We start from the raw sequence: 25411 nt of genomic DNA on the forward strand, positions 1-25411 counted from the left end.
TTGTTGATGTTGCATGTTGTTTCCACTGCCTTACGACCCATTTTTGAACTCAAATAAGAAAATCACTCAAATTTGCTTTTTGTCTAACATTTCCATAGTCTAAAATAAATTTTAAGCAAACAACAAGTAATGTCATTAGCAAAAATAATAAAATGAGAAACACACATTAAAATGATGTATAACATGACCACATTTAATAATGTATTTCAATATCAAACGGCAAATTCCAACAATGTAAAAACTGCAATTACATTTGCACCAAGCTAATACTTTGTTTAATTAGCATAGAATTGGTGGATTTTTAGGTAGCTGCCAATTCTTTTTGTAACTGTAACAAACAGTGAAGCTTGAACATCATTATATGCATACTTATGCTTACTTTGAAAAGGATAGGGTAATTTTCCGCCAAAAGCAAAAGGATAGGGTAATTTACCTCCAAAAATGTACTACTTTCTCTTCTCATCAATGTTTTAACCCACAGCTGTCAGTCTTGACTAATTAATTTTTAAATTATGAATATGCCTTTGAAACTAAACCAAAATTTGACAAGTAGTCATTTCTTAAAGGTCAGTTACAACGTAGAGTATAGAAATCATACCAAAAAACCTTTTCTGCTCTCATTCATTAAAATCCATTGTAGTTTGAATGAACCATTTACCCATGTGTGATTTTGTAACTACATGCATTATCTTTTGGAGGACACTAGTTCATTGAGTTATGCATGTATTTCAAATACTAACACATTTCACTACCCAACATTAAATCATAATAGCTAATATCACCATAGTTCTATCAGAACAAGTTTTTAAGTATTGGAAAACTGTCAAGTTCATCATAGCATATAAAAATTTTTACAAAATTCGAATTGCTTGAAAGCTTTAATTTTATTATTGGTAATAAATGTCAGGTTTTCTTGAAGTAAGAGTCTCTTCATTCATTCTTGAGAATGCTTTTTATTTATTTATTTTGCTTCATTGTACTCTTGAATAGCAAAGTTAAAAGTGAATGTTCTTGATTTGCTCTCAGTCGTTAATGGAAAGCATTCCGTCTTTCACCATTAAATGTGATGTTAGCTGGTAGTTTTTCCTGTATTCCCTTTATCAGATTTAGAAACCTTCTATTCCAAATTTTTGAGTGTTATATCAAATGCTTTCTTAGCACCCATTAAGATGGTCTTATGGTTTTTGCCATTTCTTCTGTTATTATGGTGAATTATATTGATGGATTTTTAAATATTAACCCAACTTTGTATTCCTGGATTAAAGCATTCTTAGCATGGTCTCTCATTCACTTACATATCTGTAATGCCCAACCCAGTCCCATAAAGTTATAGCATATGTTCAGTAAGTATTTGTTCAATTAATTAAGACAGTGAAATTCCTTAAATGGTTTTCCTGTTTTGGAAACTGTTGAAAACTTTTGAAAAAGACAGTCATTTTATAAACCAAAATACACTGCTGTCTGTCGTACTCAGAAGTCATTTCTCAACAACGTTAGCTATTGGGAATATAGATGGTGATTCAGAAGGAAGTAGAGAACCTTTTGACAGTCCTTTTTTTTTTCTTTTTGAGATGGAGTCTTGCTGTGTCAGCCAGGCTGGAGTGCAGTGGAGCAATCTTGACTCATTGCAACCTCCACCTCCTGGGTTCAAGCAGTTCTCCTGCCTCAGCCTCCCAAGTAGCTGGCATTACAGACGCGTGCCACCATGCCCAGCTGTTTTGTATTTTTAGTAGAGACAGGGTTTCACCACGTGGGCCAGGCTGGTTTCAAACTTCTGACCTCAAATGATCTACCCACCTCAGCCTCCCAAAGTGCTGGGATTACAGGCATGAGCCACCGCGCCCAGCCGACAGTCCTTTCATTGAAGAAGTTCAAAACCTTTTTATTTTTACATTTTGTATATAGTTCTACCAAGTTTTGATCTAGTTTCCATGCACCCTGCATATCAGAAGTAACAAACTGGAGTGGAATAAGTTATTAGACATTGTTAAATTGAGAGGATGTAAATTAATAACTTTCAGTGGCAGAGAGGGGGAAAAAGCATTATGGAAAGAATTTTAAAAGCTTAGTAGCTGAGAGCCATTTGTAAATCTTAATTGCATCTCCAGCCTCTTAATGTATATAGCATTGTAAAAGCAGGATTTTAGAGTTGGAATAAACTTAACAAGCCTCTCATTCCCTGTTTCTGAACCTTTTCTCTGCCTTTACACATGTGAGGGGTAGATATGACAAATACATATAAGAGTGGCTGTGGTAGGAGTGGCTTTGATTCCTAGTAGCAGGAGGAGATGGGACAAGCATGTGTGATATGTGTGTGTTTGCAGGGGGTCCTGATATATACATATTGGGGTGTACAGAATCTCCGTTTCTGGGGAGGGCACCATGTATGCAGTTTGAATTTGTATCCATTCCTGCTATGATTACACTATCTCTTTTTTTTTTTTTTTTTTTGAGAAAGAATCTTGCTCTGTCACCCAGGCTGGAGTGCAGTGGCGTGATCTTGGCTCACTGCAACCTCCACCTCCTGGGTTCAAGCGATCCTCCTGCTTCAGCCTCCCGAGAAGCTGGGACTACAGTGATTACACTAGCTTACATTCCCACCTGTAGATGTTCTGCTGCCTCACTCATATTCATATCCAAGAAATACTTGTCTTATCCAAATCACTAATATTATTATAGATTAGTAAACTGAGGCCCACTTGAGAGACTGAATGACAAGCTAGCCACACAGCTGATGAATATTAGGTTAGACACTAAGAATGTAGTTGTCTTGATTTTTAGTTCATTGTTTTCTGTTCTGTCCTGCAATAATTTATATTCAAAATAATAGGGTAAATAATAAGAATGTTATATTTAAAAAAACTTTTTATTAAAAAGAATGAGAAGTTTTCATTAGATTTGTTTTCTCTTTCAATATATTGAAAAAAATCACTTGGAAGTAAAACTGAGACTTTTTTTCATGCTAATAGATAAATGCAGTGTTAAGTTTCAAACTAAATAATAGAGAGGGAGACTGTCTAAAAGAAAATGATAGTTATTTAGGAGTGGGCATTACAGTAGGAATATACGTGAGTATATTCAGGGAGGTAAAGGAAGACAAAAATTTTTAAAGGAAAAATGAGGAGGGTCACCTAAGTTGTTTTGAGAGATTATCCTTGGCTACAAGGATCATTAACAAGAATGGCATCAGTCCATGGTTGGACAGGCAGTTCCTGGGCAGATGTCCTCGCAGAGTAATTTTTTGTAAGGTTGTGGTAGCTTTTGTTCCAGGTTGTGGTTTTTGCAGTCTTTTGTGATAGTTCTTGTTATCAGGCCTATATATGTGTGAGAACCCTCCCTTCATCTCCTTCCCTAGCTCTGTTTGTCAGGGTTTTAATACAAGTGACTCCGTTTTGATTCTGACAACTTCCATATAAAGTAAATTGATCACTTATATTTCAGTTTATTGGGAATCTGTTAGTTCTGAAAATACAGATGACTTCTGGGCATTCAGACTTCATATTTGGAGTTTGTATTATTCTATATAGCTTCATAATGAATTATTACTAGCTCTTACTGGCTTAAAATGAAAGACTTTACTATCTCACAATTTCTGTGGGTCAGGAATACACGCATGGCTTAGCTGGGTCTTCTGTTTAGAGTCTTACCATGTGGAAATTAAGGTGTAAGCCTGGACTACAATCTTACATGAGCCTCAGTACTCTCTTCCAAGTTCACTGGTTCTTTCAGAATTCAGTTCCTCATGGCAATAGAACTGTGGCCCTTACTTCCTCGAGGATTCCTATCTGGCATGTGGCTCGCTCCACAGCATGGTGGTTTGCTACTTTAAGGCCAGCAGGAGAGTTTCTCTGCTGTTTCCAATATCTCTGACTTCTAGACCATCTTTTTAAAGGCTCACCTGAATAGGTCAGGTCCACCAGGATTCTCTTCCTTTTGATCAACTTACAGTCAACTGATAGGAGCCTTGATTACATCTGCCATATAAGTTAGCCTGGTCACAATAGTGAGATCCTAGGAATCCTGCCCACTTTCAAGGGGAGGCGTTTATACAAGGTGTATAAACCAGAGGATGGGAATCTTGACAGTGGTGATCTTAGCAGTATGCCTACCACAGGGTTATTAAAGCCAGTAGCGACTCTCTTGTTCAATAGAACTGGAATCTTTTAACTGTATGCTAAGCGTTTCTCCAGGCTATGGAAATATAAAGCTAAAAAGCCCAGCTTTTGTCCAGTAGTAAGGTGGTAGAGAGAAAGAATGAAGTACTGTTTATGATGTAATTCAGTCACGCAGCTGCAATAGAGGTGTATCCAGGCTACAGTGTGAACATCAAAGAGAAGGTATTGGGAGGTGGGGAGGTTTGGTCAGGAAAAGTTATGTATTTGGAAAAAGTGATAGTACTGCTTTAGTTCTTGAAACTAAATTTTAAAACCAGTTTTTAAGAGGAAAACCTTAGTATTTAAGATGATGAAATTATTAAATGAGTATTTCTTTTCCCCCAGATGGTATACCTCAAGTTTACTATTTCGGCCCTTGTGGTAAATACAATGCTATGGTGCTGGAACTACTGGGACCTAGTTTGGAAGACTTGTTTGACTTGTGTGACAGAACATTTTCTCTTAAAACAGTTCTCATGATAGCTATACAACTGGTAAGTAAAATAGGGTATTTGAAGTTGTTTGAACGATTACATGGTTGTTGGTCACAAATTCATATTAAAAGTTTAAAGTTCTGTGATATTGTCTTACAGAGCATTTGACCTAATACAAATGTTTCTACTTTTCATACTGTCTTTCTGGGATCCATGTAACTTAAAATAACTGAGTCAAGTATATTTTATTTGTATGAAAACTAATATAATAATTGCTTTAAGATCAAAATGCTCAGTTTGATAATTGTCACTAGCCATTTCTTCATATAAAAGATGAATACTTCAAAAGAGAACCTCAGAAACATAGATTTTTTTTTCTTTTTTTTTTTTTTTGAGATAGAGTCTTGCTTTGTTGCCCAGGCTGGAGAGCAGTGGTGAGATCTCAGCTTACTGTAACCTCTGCCTCCCAGGTTCAAGCTATTCTCCCGCCTCAGCCTCCCGAGGCTGTAGTCCCGAGTAGCTGGGACTACAGGTGCGTGCCACCACACCCAGCCAATTTTTTTGTATTTTTTGTAGAGATGGGGTTTCACCATGTTAGTCAGGATGGTCTCGATCTGACCTTGTAATCCACCTGCCTTGGCCTTCCAAAGTGCTGGGATTATAGGCGTGAGCCACCATGCCCGGCCAGAAACATGGATTCTTAATTTTGGTAATAGACTTTATGACCTGGAAAAACAAGCGGCAAACTAATGAATTAGAGAGTCTTGATAAACTACTTAGACTTCAGGGAATCCATTGGATAACAATTAGAGAATGTTTTAGGGCAGTTTTGAAATAAATGCCAACAGAAGTGTGCTGCAGAAGTCTTAAAATTATTTTTATTCATTGACTCATTAATTCTACTTCTACAAATTTGTCCTGTGGATGTTTTCACAGGTGCTTAAAGCTTTATATGAAAGGATGTTTATAACAAAAAAATGAGAAGCAACCCAAATGTGCAGAAATAACAGGGTTAGTTGAATAAATTAATAGCCAGAGGAAAATATGCAGCTATTAAAAAGTGCGCATTAAAGATTGTTTCATAGGCTAAGTGTGGTGGCTTGTGCCTATAATTCCAGTGCTTTGGGAGGCTGAGGCTAGAGGATCACTTGAGCCCAGGAGTTCAAGATCAATCTGGGCAACTTAGTGTGACTCCATCTCTACAAAAAATTAAAAAAAAAAAAAAAAAAGCCGAGTGTGGTGGTGTGCTTGTGTAGTCCCAGCTGCTGAGGAGGTTGAGGCAGGAGGATTGCTTGAACCCAGAGGTTGAAGGTTGAAGCTGCAGCGAGCTATGCATTCCAGCCTGGGTGGCAGAGTGTGGGATCCTGTCCTCTCCTCCCCCCACCCCGCCCCGCCCACCACACACCAAACACCAAAAAACCAAACAACTCCCCCAAACAAAACAAAGAATATTTCATGACCTTGAAAATGCTCATATCATTAAGAATCTATAGACATAGAATACTGTATATTGTATGCTGCAAAGTTTGTTAAGCAAACGAAAATGACCTATGTAACCATATGTTTACATTGCATTGTTAACCATGATTATCACTAAGTGAAGCAGTTTTATTTTCTTATTTGTAATACTCTGTTTTATGACAGTTTGTCCAATGAACATTGAGAATTTGTAAAATAATTAATAAAAATGAGCTATATAATATTAGAGTTGGATTCCAGACTTTTCTAGCTTTAAGATCTTTCTAACTTTAAGATTAATCATTTTTAAATGTTTAATACCTAGGAAAAAGTAAGGGAAACATGTTATGAAAAAGAAAAAGATACTGAATAGTGCTGTTGTTTTTATACTTGTAAAAGTTGCTTGGTTATTGAGTTGATAAGGAAGACTATATTGCAACGTTTTGCATATGTCTGCTTATACTTTTGAGTTCAAGGTCTTGTATCAATATGACTTTTTGATTTTATGAAGTAGCATCCTCTGAAAGTGTTGATTGAATCAGACTTACTGATATGAAAGGAATTCATAAAATTCAAATACTTTTGTTTAGCAGTGACCATAATAGTAAAGGCAAAGATTTTAAATTGTAATTTGCTATATGTATTTGAAGAACGATGGGCTGATATCATTTTACTTTTAAAGGGTTGAAACAATTTCTGATTTATTCCTTTTGTATGTTTTCATTCTGTCTTGCCTTTATCATACTTGCTTAGGCTAGTCAAAGCCCAAAATAAAACTGCTCTTCTTTTTTTCTTAAACTAAGATTTCTCGCATGGAATATGTCCATTCAAAGAACTTGATATACAGAGATGTAAAACCTGAGAACTTCTTAATAGGACGACCAGGAAACAAAACCCAGCAAGTTATTCACATTATAGATTTTGGTTTGGCAAAGGAATATATTGATCCAGAGACAAAGAAACACATACCATACAGAGAACACAAGAGCCTTACAGGAACAGCTAGATATATGAGCATAAACACACATTTAGGAAAAGGTATGTGTACCTTTCGTAAGTATGGAAGTTTGAATTCAGCAGCTATGCTAACACTGTGCGTTTTTATTTGTTATGGTTCAGTTTTTGAGATTACAATAGCTTTTATTATAATTTTCACTTATCAGATCTACCTAGAGTTTACTTTCACTTATATTTTAATAAAACGCTTAGAAAGTAAGTTACTATAGAGTAAATGATTGACAGCTATCTTTACATTCACTGTATTTTTTGTATTTATATAACTTGAAGTGTGCATCTTTGATACAGTTATGGGGATTCTTTTAATTATTTCTCTTACAAAATATGAGAGAATACCAAATTTTAACTGAATTTAATGCATGTGGAAATATTGGATTGAGACTATAGCTCTCCAGTATGGCTAGCCACAGAAATAGCAACTAGCCTAATAAGTACATGACCTTAGAGGTGGGCAGAGCTGGCTTACCTGTATGCTAACTGTGACTTCAGACAAGTTTAACCGTTTTAAGGGGTTTCTTATTGGTAAAAAGAGTAAAACAATATCAACTTCGCAGGATTTTTTTATAGCATTCCTCCTTCACCCAGGTTCATATTTATCATATCCCTTAAATCATTTTCATCTGAAACAGTTCCTCAGTCGTTCTTTATGGCTCATGACCTTAATATTTTTTAGGAGCTCAGGCTATTTTATAGGATATCTCCAATTTGGGTCTGTTATTTCTTTTTGACTAGATTTGGGTAGGCATTTTGAGCACAAATATCACAGAAGTAATGTGTTCTTAGTGCATCAGTTTGGGATTGCTTGCTTGGGTGATATCTGCCAAATTTCTCTACTGAAAAGTTTCTTGTAGTTAGATTTTGGGATTATGTAAACATGTTCCTCATCAGATTTTTACCCTCTAGATTTAGCATCCATTGATGATTTTCTAACTCTATTATTTCTAATGTTTATATTTCCTTATTTGTCAGTTGATATTCTAATGTAAGCAGAAGCCTTCCCTTGTCCCCCAGTTATTGACTTACGTCTATATGAACTTACTAATTCTTACCTTATTTAATGTAATGTATTGAATGCATTATTATTTATTTTGATAGCCAAAGGGTTCCAGATGTGGCCACTGGTTGCCCCTTCAAGCTGGCTTCTCTGTCCTTTTGACATGTTCTCATGAATCTTTGAGTTCTTTCTTTCTGGTACAGCAAGTTCTTATAAATAAACTCATCTTGCAGTTTCTCTTCTGCAGCCCCATAATCAGTCCTTTTCTCCAAGAAGTTCTGAATCCTTTTATTGGATAATGGTATTTAGAAACCAAGATTTGGCCACTGGATATGCTCATTACTGTGGTATGTTGTTACTGCCAGGCCCTTTCTGCAGCAGAACTAGGAAATGTTTGTGCGTGTATGTATATACATACACACATAGAAATATGCCTATATATGTGTGTGTGTGACACACATACATTAATATCTGTTAAAAACTTTGAGTTTACACTGATACACTTTTAATTTCAGTCTGTCAGTACAAAATAGTATTTCCTTTTTCTATATTTGTAATTCCCATCCCTTTTCCATATTTGTATCTTTTTTTTTAACCAACAGTGAGAAATCTGGCTATCACTACTCATAATATATTTACTTGTTTTTAAAAGCTGAGGATACTCAGAAAGTAGTTTCAGATTGCCAAGTGATACCACTTTATATAGCAAGTCTAATAGAATTATAGCATTTGTAATTCTTATTTTATTGAAGAGTTTTTATTTGAAGTAAAATTTACATTGGGTAAAGTATACATTTGATTATATAAATTTGTGAGTATTAATGAATGTGCACACTATGTAATCCACAGCACTATCGAGATTTAGAACACTTTCATTATCCTATAGACTTCCATTTTACCCATCTTAGTCATTCCCCTCCTTTTCTAGAAGCAATCACCAATCTGATTTGTATCACAACAGTTGAGTTTTGCTGATTCTATTACTTCATGTAAATAGAATCATCCAACTTATTTTGGTTGGTATAATGTCTTTAAGATTCATCTATGTTTTTGCAAATATCAGTAGTTTATTCTTTTTTAATGCTAAGTAATATTCCATTGCATAAACATAGCACCGACTGCTTATCCATTTGAATGTTGATGGATATTTGGGTTAAGTTTTTGACTTATAAATAAAACTTGTATAATATTCTTACAAATCTTTTTGTGGGCATATTTTTCAGTTTGGTCCTATGGCAGGTATTATTTAACTTTATAAGAAACTGCCTGTCTGTTCTGGGGAGTGTTCATACCTTTTTTTATTTCCACGAATAATGAATGAGAATTTTGTTTGTTTCATATTCTTGACAACGTTTAGAGTTTGTCAGTCTTTTTCATTGTAGCTATTCTAGTGGCCAAGGGGTGGTCTTTTAATTCCTTGTGATTATTGTTTCTGAGATCTGTTTCATGTATTTATTGGCTATTTGTATATCTTCTTTTGAGAAGTGTGTGTCATTTCATTGTTAATTTATAGAGTTCTTTATATATTCTGGGTATGATTATTTTGTCATATATATACATTGTGAATAATTTCTTCCACTCTTGGCTTGCTCCTATTCATTTTCTTAATGGTATCTTTTGATGAGCAGAACTGTTAAGTATTTATGAAGTCTAGTTTATCCATTTTTTTGTTTATGGTTATTGCCTTTTGAATTCTAACAAATCTTTACCTTCATGTGATAAAGTGAACAAATCTTTACCTTCATTACATTTTTTTTTTTTTTTTTTTGAGACGGAGTCTTGCTCTGTCACCCAGGCTGGAGTGCAGTGGCCGGATCTCAGCTCACTGCAAGCTCCGCCTCCCGGGTTTACGCCGTTCTCCTGCCTCAGTCTCCCGAGTAGCTGGGACTACAGGCGCCCGCCACCTCGCCCGGCTAGTTTTTTTTTTTTTTTTTTTTTTTTTGTATTTTTTAGTAGAGACGGGGTTTCACCGTGTTAGCCGGGATCGTCTCTCGATCTCCTGGCCTCGTGATCCGCCCGTCTCGGCCTCCCAAAGTGCTGGGATTACAGGCTTGAGCCACCGCGCCCGGCCTACCTTCATTACATTTTATGCTTTCTTCTAGAAGCTTTATAGTTTTAGCTTTTTATATCTGTGATCCATCAGAATTGATTTTTTATATCGTGTGAGATAGGGGATGCGGTTCTTTCTATGATATATTCTTTCCTATTGAATTACTTTTGTTTCTTAAAAAGTCACTTCTAGATTATATTTGCCACATTCAGTATTCATATCAGAGAAAGTACAAACTTAATTATCTGCTTTTAGATATTGTTCTGCTTTCAGTTACTGTTAAACATCTCACAACAGATAGACAGAAATGTGAACCAATCAATATATATCCATCACTGCTGCTCAAAAGGACCTTCAGATATGCTATCACAGATTTGGACAGGATCTTGGAAGTCGTCTAATCCAACTTTCAGATCCCGATCTTAGCTTTTTCTCTAACCATTCTCCTCAGCCTTAGCTACTCTATAGAGCATGTCCCTGCTCTGTCTCTCAATCATAGCTCAATAGGATGTGACATCTTTCCTGACAGCGGACCTGACTGTAGGCTTATGGTATTTTTTGTTTTCAGACATCTGAAATGCCTGAGAAATGTAAATTTACTGTTTTTTTTTTTTTTTAAGAAAAGTAAGTTTCAAATATTTAAAATTTAAAAACACGAGTTTTATTCAGTTAATATGTTCAGGGAGTAGCTTTCAATAGCTGACTTTCCTGATAGATTTAAAAATATGATTGGGTAGCTATACAACTTTTGGGATTGTGACTTCTATTAAAACCAGGCACACTTTATTTACATGTGCAGTGACTGTGAGAAATTTTCATTTTACGGGAGTTGTTAGCAGACTATAACAACTAACAAAGGTTCACCACTATTTTATTGTGAGACATGAAGTCACAACTTCCTTAGGGCCTAATGTTCCTTATCTGAACAATGGTAAATGTAACAGCATTCTATTTGTAGAAATGGCAAAGTGAGTGTGATTTGTTTGTCATTGTTAGGAAAAGTCATCAGTACCTGGGAAATGAGATTTAACTATTATAATAATCTCTCTTTACTCCTCTTTCAGGAATAAAACAAAAATTTATTTATTTAGCAAACAGTGAATGTTTAATGTTTACTTTTCCCCATTTATAAACACCCTCAGTTTTCATGTAAAACTCAGGAGTAGGTGGGTAATATTAACAGATAAAAAATTTTGTGTCTAAAATTACACGAATTCCTATTTAAAAATTAAGAGTAAGCTAAGGTAATACGAATTTGGATGCTGAGGAATTAAAACATTTGGTAAATTGTGATGCCTTTGGACATGGAATACATAGTGGTGTTTTCAGTTTAGAGTACTTGGTTTTGTGAGGAGTCAGGAAGAGATAAAGAAGGAAAAGGAGCAGAGAAAACATGACTTTTTAATGTGATTTTAATTTGTGCATATCTTATTTCTGCCCTCCCTGCTTTGCCTGGATCTTGGTGATTACTTTTAAAGCCTTATTCATTCACCCATCTTTCCATCCATTCATTCATTCTTAGGCACTCAAGGACTTCTTGCTCACATGAACTTTTCAAAATAGAGAGTTTGGTCAAAGGAACATTATATGGGTTTGTAAGTATTTTTCCTTTTTGGAGACTGACACTATCTTAGACTTAAAAAGGAAAAAGATGTTCCTAATAGAATAATATAGAAGAATAGTGTAAAATCACATAATAGGAATTAACATTTTATTCTTGTAGTATCTGTTGATCTTAACTAGGTGATTTATGTTCAGAAGGCAGACATTGCAGTTCACATTTATACCTTTCTTATATCTGCTTAAGTCTCTGTCCAAGATGCAGTCTTGATAATGCTTTGTGTTACAGATGTGGATTTCCATGGTGTCCTTGCATGAAAACTTTCTTTAGTGTTGTCATATTGAATTATTTTTGTGTTACATCTGATCATGTGTCTACTTTTTAATGTCTTTTTAAAGACTTTTGTCAGCTGCCTTGAACCTCATAATCTTCCTTTGGATGACTGTTTTTCCCTTTTATGTCTTCTCTTGTTGAAGTCATTTGATATTAAGTAAATAATGTCTATTTCTCTTTGATGAGTAGTCTTGAGATAAAAATCAAGTCTTTTATTTTTAAATTTTTATTTATTATTCAAGAATAAAAAAACTAGCATTTGAGGGATAAGTTGGGAGTTGCTTCGTAAGTGTTAGTAAAAACCTGTGTTCATAGAAGAATGATGTTTCAAGCTTCTAAGTGGTAAGTTCTCTGAATAGGAGAGAAGGAACCACATAATTACGGTGTTCCAAAAATGCCTTCTTTCTGTGCTGTCATTCTGTGGTGTGATTAATATAATTTAATTTCTGGGTTAATTGTCTCAATTTCTGAGGCCTGTTCTTTAAGCTGCTCACACAGCTTTTCTGCAGTTTAAAAACATGTATTTACATTTTGTAATTATATTTTAACAGTTTAAAATGTATTGTATAATTTCTTGTTAGAGTATAATGAACATAATTGATATTTTCTTGATGTTTCAGGGTATAGTTTTTTAATATGATTGCTATTATATAGCAATATTTTCAAAATCAGTTGGAGAAGGTTAGGATGGATATCTGTATTTAAATAAATTTGGAGACAATTTTATTTATACTTTTTTTTTTTTTCCTCTTGAGATGGAGTCTTGCTCTGTCGCCCAGGCTGGAGTGCAGTGGCGCGATCTCTACTCACTGCAAGTTGCGCCACCTCCCAGGGTAACGCCATTCTCCTGCCTCAGCCTCCCTAGAAGCTGGGACTACAGGCGCCCACCACCACACCCGGCTAATTTTTTTGTATTTTTAGTAGAGACAGCGGTTTCACCGTGTTTGCCAGGATGGTCTCGATCTCCTGACCTCGTGATCCGCCCGCCTCGGACTCCCAAAGTGCTGGGATTACAGGCATGAGCCACCGCGCCCGGCCTTATTTATACTTTTTAATAGATTCTCTCTCTCTCTCTGTTTTTTTTTTTTTTTTTTTTTTTGACTTTCACCTGTGTTTTCCCTTAATTTTTGGTATTGTATGTAGTATAGCTACTGCTGACAATACTTCGCTTTTCTCTACCTTTGGTTTACTTCTTTTGGCCTTGTCACCAAACTTACTAGAATTATGTCTAAATTAAGAGAACTAGATTTCGGAAGAACTTTAGGAATTAAGTGAATGCATGTACTGGGTTCAGTTGCACAGAAAACTTTTATTTCTAAGTTTTGTTTGTATTACTAGATTCAGTGTTTAGTGAACTGTTGCTGTGTATTGTCTTGCATGATTGTGTTTTGTTCTTTTCCTTTTTAGGTTTGTGTTCTCCCTCTTTTTTTTTTTTTTTTTCAAAATCCTTATTATATAATTTTGAAAACAGAGCTCAATGAATCTTGAGGAAGATGTATTTTTGTTTTTTTTTTTAGGGTAGTGCCAACTAAAGTAACTTTTAATATTTAAGAAGGAAATATGAAGTGAACCTTTTACTTCCTTGTAGTAGATAATGTGTATCTTTTTTTTTTTACTTATAAGAAATGATTTAAACTTTCTTCAGGGATAATTTTTGTTGTTTGAGCTGTCTTTTTTGTCTTCTCATGTCCCTACTTAGCTTAGCCAACATGTCTTTTGGCCTCATTGTTTTTCATTATGTTAGAAAATGCAGTAGTAAGTTTATTTTTGCAAATATATGCATGTGTCATAGAAAATTTCCTGTTTCTATGTGAAGCGTCGATAAATTTGAGTTAACGAAATAGAGAATATTTTTCTGTTGAAAATTGAATTGAAATTTCAATTGAAATGGAAACAGTGCTAGGCAAGTGAGTAATGAAATCAGATTTAAAAAAAGAAAAATAAATAATGTTGAGATATTAAGGGTAGAATTTTTAAATAGAAAAACATTGCAGAAGGTTTCCAGCCAACATTTGATTAAGTGATGAAATGCTTTCCAAAATGAAAGAAATGTAGACAACTGGGCTGAAATCTTGCCCTTCACTTATTAGGTACCTAGTTTTGAAGTAGTCACTTAATCTTTCTGAGCTTTACTTTCCTTATTTGGGATTACAAATAACTGTTTTCAGTGTAGCTGTAATTTTAAAAGATAGTGTATATAAAGCATGGACACGGACTCTTAATACGTGTTGATTATTTTGTATGGTACATATATTCCTGAAGAGGAAAATTTTAATTGACTGTGTACCTTTTTAAATTGGTTTCAAGACCTTTTTAAAAGAATCTTTAATGAAACCTATTGTAAAGAAAAATAATGACTTTCTGGTTTCTTTAGGTGCTCATGGCAAGAGTTCTTATAATGATTCTTGGCCTTGTGGAAAAACATTCGTTTTCAAACAGGCCTTTGTAGTTAAGTGCTTTAAAAAATATGAACAGGGTTTAATAAGGGCCAGATTACTGTTGGGAGATTTTTTTCATGTAAAAGAACTACTAAAGACCCTAGGGGGTGTTCTTGAGTTACTGTGTTTCAAAATGAAAGCCTTCCTGTGATTTCTATAACTTACTACATGGTAATATTTATTTCCAGATATGTCATTTGGTGAAAGAACACAAAGAGAGGAATTACGAGGGTAAAGAGCATTTCAGACTGAGTTTCAGTAGTAGAGTTATTTTACTAGCTAATATTTATGGCTTGAATTTTGAAATGCTTTGTGGGTTATGAGACTAATACTGTTCTCTGATAGAACCATGTAGGCGAGATCACCTTATGACCATGGCTTATTAGCACTATGTGACTAAAGCTCCTCTTGGATAGAATTCAAAGAGGACTTGCCTTTTATATTGAGTTTCTCTCCTTAACAAAGTCTTACTGTAGGGCTCAGCATACTTTTACTTGTACTGTATTTTAAGTTTCTTAAACTATATGCATATAATATATGTCTTGCATATACACTGATAAATGTATCCCTACTGTACTGTATTTTAAGTTCTTTAAACTATATGCATATATAGTATATATATTATATGCATATAATATATGTCTTGCCATATACATTGATAAATGTATCCCTACATATTTCGTGTTTTTTGATGCTGTTGTAAAGGTATTGGTTTTAAAATTCAATTTTCACTTACTCATTGTGAGTATAGAAATCCAGTTGATTTTTATTTTTATTTTGTAGAGACAGGGTCTTGCTCTGTTGCCCAGGCTGGAATGCAATGGTGCAACCATGGCTCCCTGCAGCCTCATCCTCCTAGGCTCAAAAAATCCTCCCACCTCAGCCTCCCTAGTAGCTGGGACTATAGGTGCATGCCAACACACCCAGTCACCAGCTAATTAAAAAAAAATTTTTTTTCGTAAAGTTGAGGTTTCTCTGTGTTGCTCAAGCTAGTGTTGAACTCCTGGTCTCAGGCTATCCTCCTGCCTCGACCTCCCCAAAGTGCTGAAATTACAGGTGTGAGCCACCGAGCCTGGCCCCAGTTGATTTTTATATATTAACCTTATATCCTGTAACCTTGCTAAAACTCACCTACTAGTTGTAATAGACCTTTTGTAGATTATTTAGATTTTTCTACATATACAATCCTGTTGTCTGCAGAGAGCAATAGTTTTATTTCTTCATTTCCAATCTGAATATCTGTTAATTTTGTTTTCTTTGCTTCTTTGTACTGGCAAGAACTTCCAGTACAATACTGAATAGAAAGGGTAAGAGTGGATATCTTTGTTCGTTCCCGATCTTAGGAGTGACTTTTATCATTTAAGAATTATGTTAGTTGACATTTTTCATAGTTGTTGTCAGGATGAAGTTGCCCTGTAGTTCCTAGTTTGCTGAGAGTTTTTAAAAATCATTAATACATGTTGAATTTTGTCAAGTGCTTTTTCTGTATCTGAGATGATGACATGATTTATATTTTATTCTATTAATTTGGTGAATTATATTGATTGATTTTTAAAAGTTAAACCAAACCTACATTCCTAGGATGAGCCTTACTTAGTCATGAGGTATTATCTTTTTAAGGATTTTGTGTCTGTGTTTATGAGGAATATTTCTTGTAGTTTCCTTTAATTGTAATGTCTTTATCTGTTGTTGGTAACAGGGTAATGCAGTGAGTTGGGAACTCTTCTAATCCCGAGTTTGTGTAGAATTGGTATTATTCTTTAACTGTTTAATAGGATTCAGTAGCGATGCTATCTGGATTGTATTTTGGGAAGTTTTTAAATAATAAATTTAATTTCTTTAATTGATGCAGAGCTATTTACATTTTCTTCTTGAGGCAGTTTTAGTTATTAGTAGCTTTCAAGATATTTGTCCATTTCATATAAGTTGTTTAATTTATTGTATTGTTTCGTAGTACCCTTTTATCATTCTTTTAATATCTGTGGGATCTGTTCTGATGCCTCCTCTGTTTCTTCTGTTATTGGAAATTTGTGTTTCTTTCTTTTAGCCTGCTAAGAAGATTAATGATTTTATTGAGCTTTTGTTTTCATCGGTTTTCATTACTGATTGTCCATTGGTCATTGTCTGGTCATTGATTTCCTCATTTGTCATTATTTTGTCTTTCTGTTTATTTGGGGTGGTACTGATATGAAGGCAGATAAAGATAAGTTGGTCAGAATACAGAGTCTGAAATAGACTTATACATAGATGGTTGATTGAATTTTGAGAATGGTGCAAAAGCAACTTGAGGGGAAAGGATAGTTTTGCCGAGAAACTATACGAGAGTAGCTAGATATCAATTTGAAAAAAATAAATCTAAATCCTTACTCCACACGAAAAGCAAAAAAAAAAATTACTTCAAAATGAATAATAGGTTAAAATGTAGGAACCATAACTATAAAATTTCTAGAAGAAAAAACAGGAGAAGATCTTTGTGGTCCTGTGAGTAGAGATTTCCTAGATTGGACATCAAAAAGTATAAAAAATAAGAGGAAAAAAACCCTGATAAATTGGACTTCATCAAAATGTAAAATTTCTTTTAAACCTACTTTTAAGGAAACAAAAAAATAGCAAACTGTTTTCTTGAAGGGAAAAGGCATTGGCAAAACATATCTGAAAATAACTTGTATCCAGAATATACAAGGAGCTATTACAACTGTTTAATAAGACAACCCAATTTATTAAATGGGCAAACGCATGAAATAAAGTTCAACTTTAGTCACCAGTGAAATGCAAGTTCAGTCAGTTAATCCATACTTTGAAGTTTGCTTTTCTGAAAGGATTTATTACTGCTTATACTTCATAGCCACTAGCATGGCTAAAATTTAGAAGACCATACTAAAGGTTGGACAGGTTATGAAACAACTGAAACTCTCATACATTGCTGGTAGAAATGTGAAATGACACAATCCCTTTGGAAAACGGTATAGAAGGTTTTTATAAAGTTAAACCTATACTTACAACATCATGTTGCAATCCGCTTTCTAGATATTAACCCAACATAAATGAAAACCTATGTCAACATAGACTAGTACAAGAAGAATGTTCATAACAGCTTTATTCACAATAGCCCCGAACTGGAACCTACTCAAATGTCCGTCAACAGATGAATAAACACATTTTAATGTACTACTCAGCATTAAAAAGTAATGAGGTATAATTGTACATAACAACATGGATAAATCCTGAAAACTTAGTAGGTGAAAGAATTTGGACACAAATCTATACTGTATGATTCCATTCATGTGCACCTGTCTAATCTGTAGTGATGAAGGCAGATAAGTGGTTGCCTGAGGCTGATGGTATTGTGGGAGTTGGAGGAGAGTAATAGGCAAGAGACTTTAGGAAACCTTTTGGAGCATTAGAAATGCCTCTTGATTGTGGTGGTAGTTATGCAGGTGTGTGTGTTGTTAAAACTTATCAAACTATACCCTTAAGACTACCAGAATCTAATGAAGTAAAGTTTTTGTTATAAAAGTTGTAACATTTTTTTTCATATTCTCATCCCCACTTTCATTAGTGGATGTAGGGACTTGAAGGCCACTACTTATTTTGGAAAATTTGCTATTTTTAATAACATATACTTATATTTTATAACAAAAAGTGCAAGAAATAAAAAAAAAAAAACTCTCCATTATATTACATTTTTAGCTTGTGAAATGGCAAGTTGAAATCTTTTCTTTAGTCTTCCAGTCTCGTAGCCTTAATGACTACCAATTTTGATGTATACTTCTTCAACTTGCAGTCTGGTGGAAGTATATATATGGATTAAATAAAAGCAAACATAGTATCTTTAAATCATAACAAGTGTTATTAAAAACAAGTGTATTCATCTGTTTTCATGCTGCTGCTGCTGCTGATAAAGATATAGCTGAGACTGGGCAATTTACAAAAGAAAGAGGTTTAATGGACTTACAGTTCCACATGGCTGGGGAGGCCTCACAGTCATGGCAGAAGGCAAGGAGGAGCAAGTCACATCTCATGTGGCTGGCAGCAGACAAAGAGAGAGCTTGTGCAGGAAAACTCCTTATAAAACCATCAGGTCTCATAAGACTTATTCACTGTCATGAGAACAGCATGGGAAAAACCTGGCCCCATGATTCAGTTACCTCCCACTGCGTCCCTCTCACAACACATGGGAATTCAAGATGAGATTTGGGTGTAAACACAGCCAAACCATATCAACAAGTATAGAATGTTTACACAGTAAAAATCAGAACCTTTTCTGACCCTTCATCCTAGTTCAGATCCATACTTTCAAAAGTTTGCTTTTCTGAAAGCATTGAGTACTGCCTAAATAGTATGGTTGTTGATGTGGATACAACATCTTGCACATAAACAAACATCCTCTTATTAAAGTATTTTCTCATTGATAGTTAGCATTTTGGTATTATTTTAAAATATTGAGAAATCTTAAGTATTTAACGTCAGTGACAGAAAAATTGAAATATCATTCAGTCAACAAATATTTATAAGCATCTCCCTGAGCCTTTGTCTGTGATCTTTATTCACGTATATGCTAAATGACATTTTGTTACAACAACTTGAAAATGACAGTTGGTCAAGCAGTATTTTTGGTGATAGTGAAGGGGTTATTAAGGTTGGTATGTGTCAAACACAAGTTTTTCTTAAAATATATTAAACACAATACCCCATAATCATGTTTAATTTAATGGAGAATATTTATCATGGAAGTTTTGTGCTCATATAACTTTAGGAAATGCAGGGTTGAAAAAGTTAAACATTTTAAACTCTAGACTTCTCAGAAGTTTTAATATGTTACCTTCTGAATCTTTAAGACAGAGCTATAGTATATAGTGACTCTGATTAACCATGGAACTCTTTTCCCCTTGACCTGTACTTCCATGAATAGATATCTAAGCAGAAAAATAAATCTCTAACAGCATCTAAAAATTATAAAGGAATATTTTAAAGATGCACAATAATCTTAATGTAAAAACATTATATAGATATAATTTATCACTTATAGGTACTATATCTGTATTTTGTATTTATATGTTGAACTTTTGAAAATTAATTTATACATAATGAAAGAACAAACTCTCCATTCTTCCATCCTTAACTGTTAGAGAAAAGTGAAATTTATATTTCTTTTGTATTTCAGAACAAAGTAGAAGAGATGATTTAGAAGCTTTAGGTCATATGTTCATGTACTTTCTGAGAGGCAGTCTTCCTTGGCAAGGCTTAAAGGTAATTGTTTTTGTGTTTCTTTATTGAATTTCACGAAATATGAAGATATTAAGGTCCTCTCTTCCAAGTAAACAGTTTTCATATTTTAACATTTTATTTTGTAAGTAGGCATCAGGGCTCACTGTGTTGCCCAGGCTGGTCTCAAACTCCTGGGCTCAATCATTCCTTCTGCCTTGGCCTTCCAAAGCTCTGGGATTACAGGCTACCCCAGCTAAATAATTTTTAAATTACCACAGTCTCAAGATTTTTTTTTTTCTGTTTTAGGCTGACACATTAAAAGAGAGGTATCAGAAAATTGGAGATACAAAACGGGCTACACCAATAGAAGTATTATGTGAAAATTTTCCAGGTAATGAATAATGTGAGGTTGATGCATTATATACAGAAAACAAGAAATGCTAATTTTTATTGCTTAAGTTTATAAATTTTTTTTCTATGCCTTAAAAAAAAAAGAGCTAAAAATATGATTTAAAGGATGTCAGCATTTGATGCCGAACCCACAGGAACACTTTGTACCTTTGCTTTGCAAATGGTATTAATAGAAGAAAATCCTATCTGTTAATAGTGTTGATCAGTACCAGCTGAAGTAATATTTTCTTTAGTGATATACTTTTAATAAGTTAAAATTTTTGCTAAGAAATGCCAGTTACAAAGTTTTGGTATACAGTGTTAGTCATTTGGGTCTCAATGTCAAGCTCAAAGGAGGTATATGAAGTATGATTTGGTTTAGTTTTCAAATTAAACTTACTTAAATTAAGTAAGGCCAGTAAAACCTTACTGACCTCACTAGTTTTGTGCTAATTTTTTTTTTTTTTTTTTGAGACGGAGTCTCGCTCTATCGCCCAGACTGGAGTGCAGTGGCCGGATCTCACCTCACTGCAAGCTCCACCTCCCAGGTTTACGCCATTCTCCTGTCTCAGCCACCCGAGTAGCTGGGACTACAGGCGCCCGCCACCTCGCCCGGCTGGGTGTTTTTTTTTTTTTTTTTTTGTATTTTTTAGTAAAGACGGGGTTTCACCGTGTTAGCCAGGATGGTCTCGATCTCCTGACCTCGTGATCCGCCCGTCTCGGCCTCCCAAAGTGCTGGGATTACAGGCTTGAGCCACCGCACCCGGCCTTGTGCTAATTTTTTATTGGGGAGCTGTATGCATTTATGAAAATAATTTTGCTTTCAAGTAGATTTATGGCAACTCAAATTAAGCCAACAAAAATTTACTTAAGGTTTCTAAATCAATTAAGGAATAAGAATAACTTGTTAGTATATTAAAATAATGACTGTGATTTATTTGTGCAGCCACATTAAGTGAAAAGAGAACTAAATTTGAAGATAAAATACTGAATTCCTATCTCACTTTAGTATTCCCTGGTTCTCCTGTATAATGCTGGCATTATTAATGTAATAATGATATTATCATCAACATAACGAAAGTAGCTCTTTCTCAAGCTTGTTTATATTATTCATTGACAGCAAACTTTATATATTTTCCTTTCTTGCTGTAATATCTAGAAGTAGATTTTTTAAAATATCGGTTAATAGTACTAGCAGTTTAGGTGTAGGCAGATAGGATAGTTGTCATTAAGGAAGCCTATATAAAAGTGGGAAAATGGGGTTGCCAAATTAAATTGGCCAGGTATTTAGCTAGAAAGTGGAATAGTGGGAGAGTCACTACATAAAGAAGGCCACTGCATACCACTTTTATTGCCTCATTGTGCTGGGTGTGATCTTTTTCCTACTGTCTGGGGCTGCCTGTGAATGCTAGGTGTAACTTACCATCTCTTACTGTAGTGATTTTCTGTGCCCTGTCGTGATGGTGAAATGCCCTGCTTTACTAATTGCTCACCATTTTGCCTATTTTATATATATATATATATATTTTTGTTTTGTTTTGTTTTTCTTTTCCTTCTGAAAAGTATTACCCTTAAAAATACTTATATCTAATACATTTGGGAATTACAATAGCATGCAGAGATTTGTATATTGCCAAATAATTGTTAAATATCTGACTGGAAATTAAGAGAAGACTTACACTGTGCTCTTGTGTTATGTTTTTGAGATTTGTTTTAGCTTTCCTTTGTTAGCTTGATTGGTTAGAATACTGCTCAAAACCAAGGTTAGGAATTTGAATTCTCTGTTAGTTAGTTGGTATATGTCACTGATTTTAAAGGAAATCCAGCAGGCCAATACAGACGCTTTCATATAAATCAGTTCTCACCAGTATTTTAAAAAAAATTTTAAATTTGTAAACTGAATATGATGCTTTGTGATTAATCATGCATTATTAAACTGCTTATTCAACTTCTCATACTGCCAAATATTAAAAATAATCTTATAAAAATAAAAATTTTAGCTTTTCCTAATGAAATGAAGCAAAAATAGTGGTTGTTAAACTAAACCTCTCATTTTTCTTGTGTCTATATACCCTTCTTTCTTTTCCTCTTTTTTTATTTTGTTGTAATTTAACTTAGAAAAATTTAAATTGAAATATAATTTTGTTACTTTTCAAGTGTTTTTATATAATACAATGTGCTTTTAGATACTTAATTTTATTATTGAGTATTAAAGAAAAGAATAGTCCAAATAATTTTTATATTATTTCTAGAAGAAATGGCAACATATCTTCGTTATGTAAGAAGGCTAGATTTTTTTGAAAAACCAGACTATGACTACTTAAGAAAGCTTTTTACTGACTTGTTTGATCGAAAAGGATATATGTTTGATTATGAATATGACTGGATTGGTAAACAGTTGGTGAGTATTCTACGTAATAAAATATTATTTATAGTATCTGTTGTCTTTTTAATAGTACAGTATCTTCAGTTGAAAAGAGTGGAGAACAAATAGTTGTTTTAAAGGATTCATTTTATTGTTTTTTAAAGAACGTTTCTGCAGGTAGCGCTGTACTAGCATTCTTTGAGTTTCTCAAAAGCCCTACATCTGGATTCTTTGCATTTTAGCATGAAGAGTTATTTTTAACTTCCGTCCTGATTTAGTTCTTAATAACTTTTTGTGTAATATTCTCATGATTAATTTAATACTTTAATACCTTGATGAAAATTAAAATTTGTATAAGTCTCTTCAAGTCAAAATATTGGAAATAAGCAATTTTAATAGTTTTTAAAAATTCTTCAAATTTTCTTGAAAATTTATTCTATTTATACATTTGCTTTGGAAATGAGAGGCATAAACATACACATTTTTATCATTTTGATATGAAAATGTAACCTAAAAGTGATGGCAGCATTAGAAGATCTTTTGTAGATGTAAAAATAAGTACTTTATAAAGAATTTAAATATTTTAAAAACACTTTAAAAACTAGGTATATTCTCTTTGCTTTATCTTCTTAGCTTTAACAACCTATTTTGAGAATGATGCCTTTACTTAAAGCCTTAGTTTATTTAACAGTCTTTTGTTTTTTCCTTAATTCTTTTAAGCAGATAAATAAATGATTTTAAATAAGATTTCTGAAATAGAATGTATTGATACCAATTGTTATTGTATTGTAGCCTACTCCAGTGGGTGCAGTTCAGCAAGATCCTGCTCTGTCATCAAACAGAGAAGCACATCAACACAGAGATAAGATGCAACAATCCAAAAACCAGGTTTGCTGCCCTTTAGATATGAAATATCTTCCTTTCATGATTGAAACATACACTTTTTTCTTCAATAGATAAAACATACTGAAGGATTGAAAATACATATTTTTAATAGATAAACTATTTTCTCTTAATTTTCACTGTTTATTAGTTTAATAATAGCATTAAAATGTTTAATCATAAATCCCTAATTAATGGTACAAATTAGTGTAAACTGAGCAACATTTGATATTCTGTTAGAATGGGAGTATTTGGATACCCTATTGGAATGAATTGTAATAGCACTTGATCTTTCTAACTGTAGTTTAGTTCAGTAAATTATTTATTGAATTTCTGCTATTGTAAAGCTACTATTCTACACATTATAGAAATTCAGAAGTAAAGAAGAATGTATAACCTTTAAGAATGATTTTGTCACCAGTGACTAAAAGCAGTATTGTAGCTACGAGCTCACTGAGTTCTCTAGAATCAGGCATACATGGATATGGTTTGACCCTGGGCAAATAAGTTAATCTCTCAAAGCCTCAGTTTCCTCATCTATAAAATGGAAATAATACGTGTTAATTTATAGCATACAGTAAGCTTTCATTCAATCAAAACTCTGTGTCTGCTGTTACTGTTATTATTATAATAAATACAGAAATAACTATATTTAAAAAGAGAATAAGTTATATTATACAAAGCACTAATAAAGTGCCATGGAGGAGATCATATGTGGGGCTCTATGAAGATTTTATGGAAAAGGTAACTTTTGACACAAACCCAGAGAATGAATGGAATTTTTAAAGGGAAATGAAGAAATAAGGGCATTTTGGGGAGAGTGAATAATATAAAATATGAAGCAGAAGTTTAAAAATAGAGAATTTGAGGAATAGCAAGCGGTTCAATTTGTTTGGAGCAGAGAGTAGGTAGAGATGGATTAGAGAGGGAGTAGAGAGTCAGTCTGAGATAAGGCATAGAAGTTGATCAAGTAGAGAGTTCATGTTTCCTGGCCAGGTAAAGGAATGGAAAGCTGTTGAAATTTTGGGCAGTGTTTTAATTTCTCTCTCTCTCTCTCTCTCTCTCTCTCTTTTTTTTTGGTAAGAAAGTTTTATTGAAGACATCTTTGACTTAAAAATTTTGCTATCACGCTGAGTTAAGGAGTGGCTAGAAATTTTCTGTTACAATCCTTTCTGGAGAAGGATAGCGTGCCATCCTTTTTTACTTTTATATTGTTTATCCCATCAAAGTTTAATTGAAGATTAAAGATAAAAACAGGATGAAAATCAAAAGAAAGAACACCACTTGTTAAAAATCATAGCAAAATAAAATGCTACATTTTAGGGAGTGTTTAACAATATTATGCTGTAAATCATGGCCAATTTTAAAAGATTAATATTACATTTTTGACTTAGAAAAATTGGTACTATAAAGCATCTCATACATAAATTACTTCATATATAAATTAAAATTAGTTGACAGCTGGAGTGCTGTGAAAAGATTCTGTATAAAGAAAGAAATGGCTCAGAAGTTGAGACTTAGTATGTGTTTTATAAACCAGAGTTAATTCCTTGAATGTACTTGGAAGAAGATTAATATGGTATTCCTAGAAATTCTCTACTTGAGCTGTTAGGTATTATAATAAGTGAAATTCCTCTATTGTTGAATTAAATTACAAATCTAATATTTTAGACTTTTAGTTTTCTACATGTTTCAGACATGTCTTGCTAACTAGATTGTAAGCTCACTGAGAGTGGGAACCATGTTTCATTTGTCCAGTTTTTGTTGCACTAAATGTAGGGTGTATATATGTGTGTGTGTGTGTATATATGTATATGTATGTGTATATATGTATATGTATGTATATATGTATATATATGTGTATATATAATTTGTAGGCAATTCTTTAGGATAGCCTTATATATTGAATTTGGGATGTGAATATACAGATTTTCATCATGATAGAAAAGTTGTATATCTAAAAATAACTCTTCTTAAATATCTCTAGACCACTAAGCAGCTTAAGTTCTACGAGAAACCCACAGTTCACAATCCCAGAGGAAGAAAGATTATTTCAAATGACTTAAACCTCGTAATTCCCCTAGACAAATGATAAATTTAAGTTGAGGGGATCCTGAAATTGTGGGG

General features: G+C 33.7%; 1 protein-coding gene across 44 annotated transcripts in view; it reads left to right on the forward strand.

The window, feature by feature from the left end:
• CSNK1G3 (casein kinase 1 gamma 3) overlaps window positions 1-25411 on the forward strand; it is a 103596-nt gene that overhangs the window by 55575 nt on the left and 22610 nt on the right. For 24 of the 44 annotated variants that reach the window (XM_078003892.1, XM_078003898.1, XM_078003903.1 and 21 more), the window contains 6 exon segments: window positions 4500-4648; window positions 6850-7084; window positions 19604-19689; window positions 19954-20038; window positions 22293-22438; window positions 23195-23290. In XM_078003892.1, coding sequence (XP_077860018.1) covers window positions 4500-4648; window positions 6850-7084; window positions 19604-19689; window positions 19954-20038; window positions 22293-22438; window positions 23195-23290 — 797 coding nt within the window. 44 annotated transcript variants of the gene reach the window in all.

The sequence above is a fragment of the Macaca mulatta genome, chromosome 6, assembly GCF_049350105.2.
Source record: "Macaca mulatta isolate MMU2019108-1 chromosome 6, T2T-MMU8v2.0, whole genome shotgun sequence".
NCBI lineage: Eukaryota > Metazoa > Chordata > Mammalia > Primates > Cercopithecidae > Macaca > Macaca mulatta.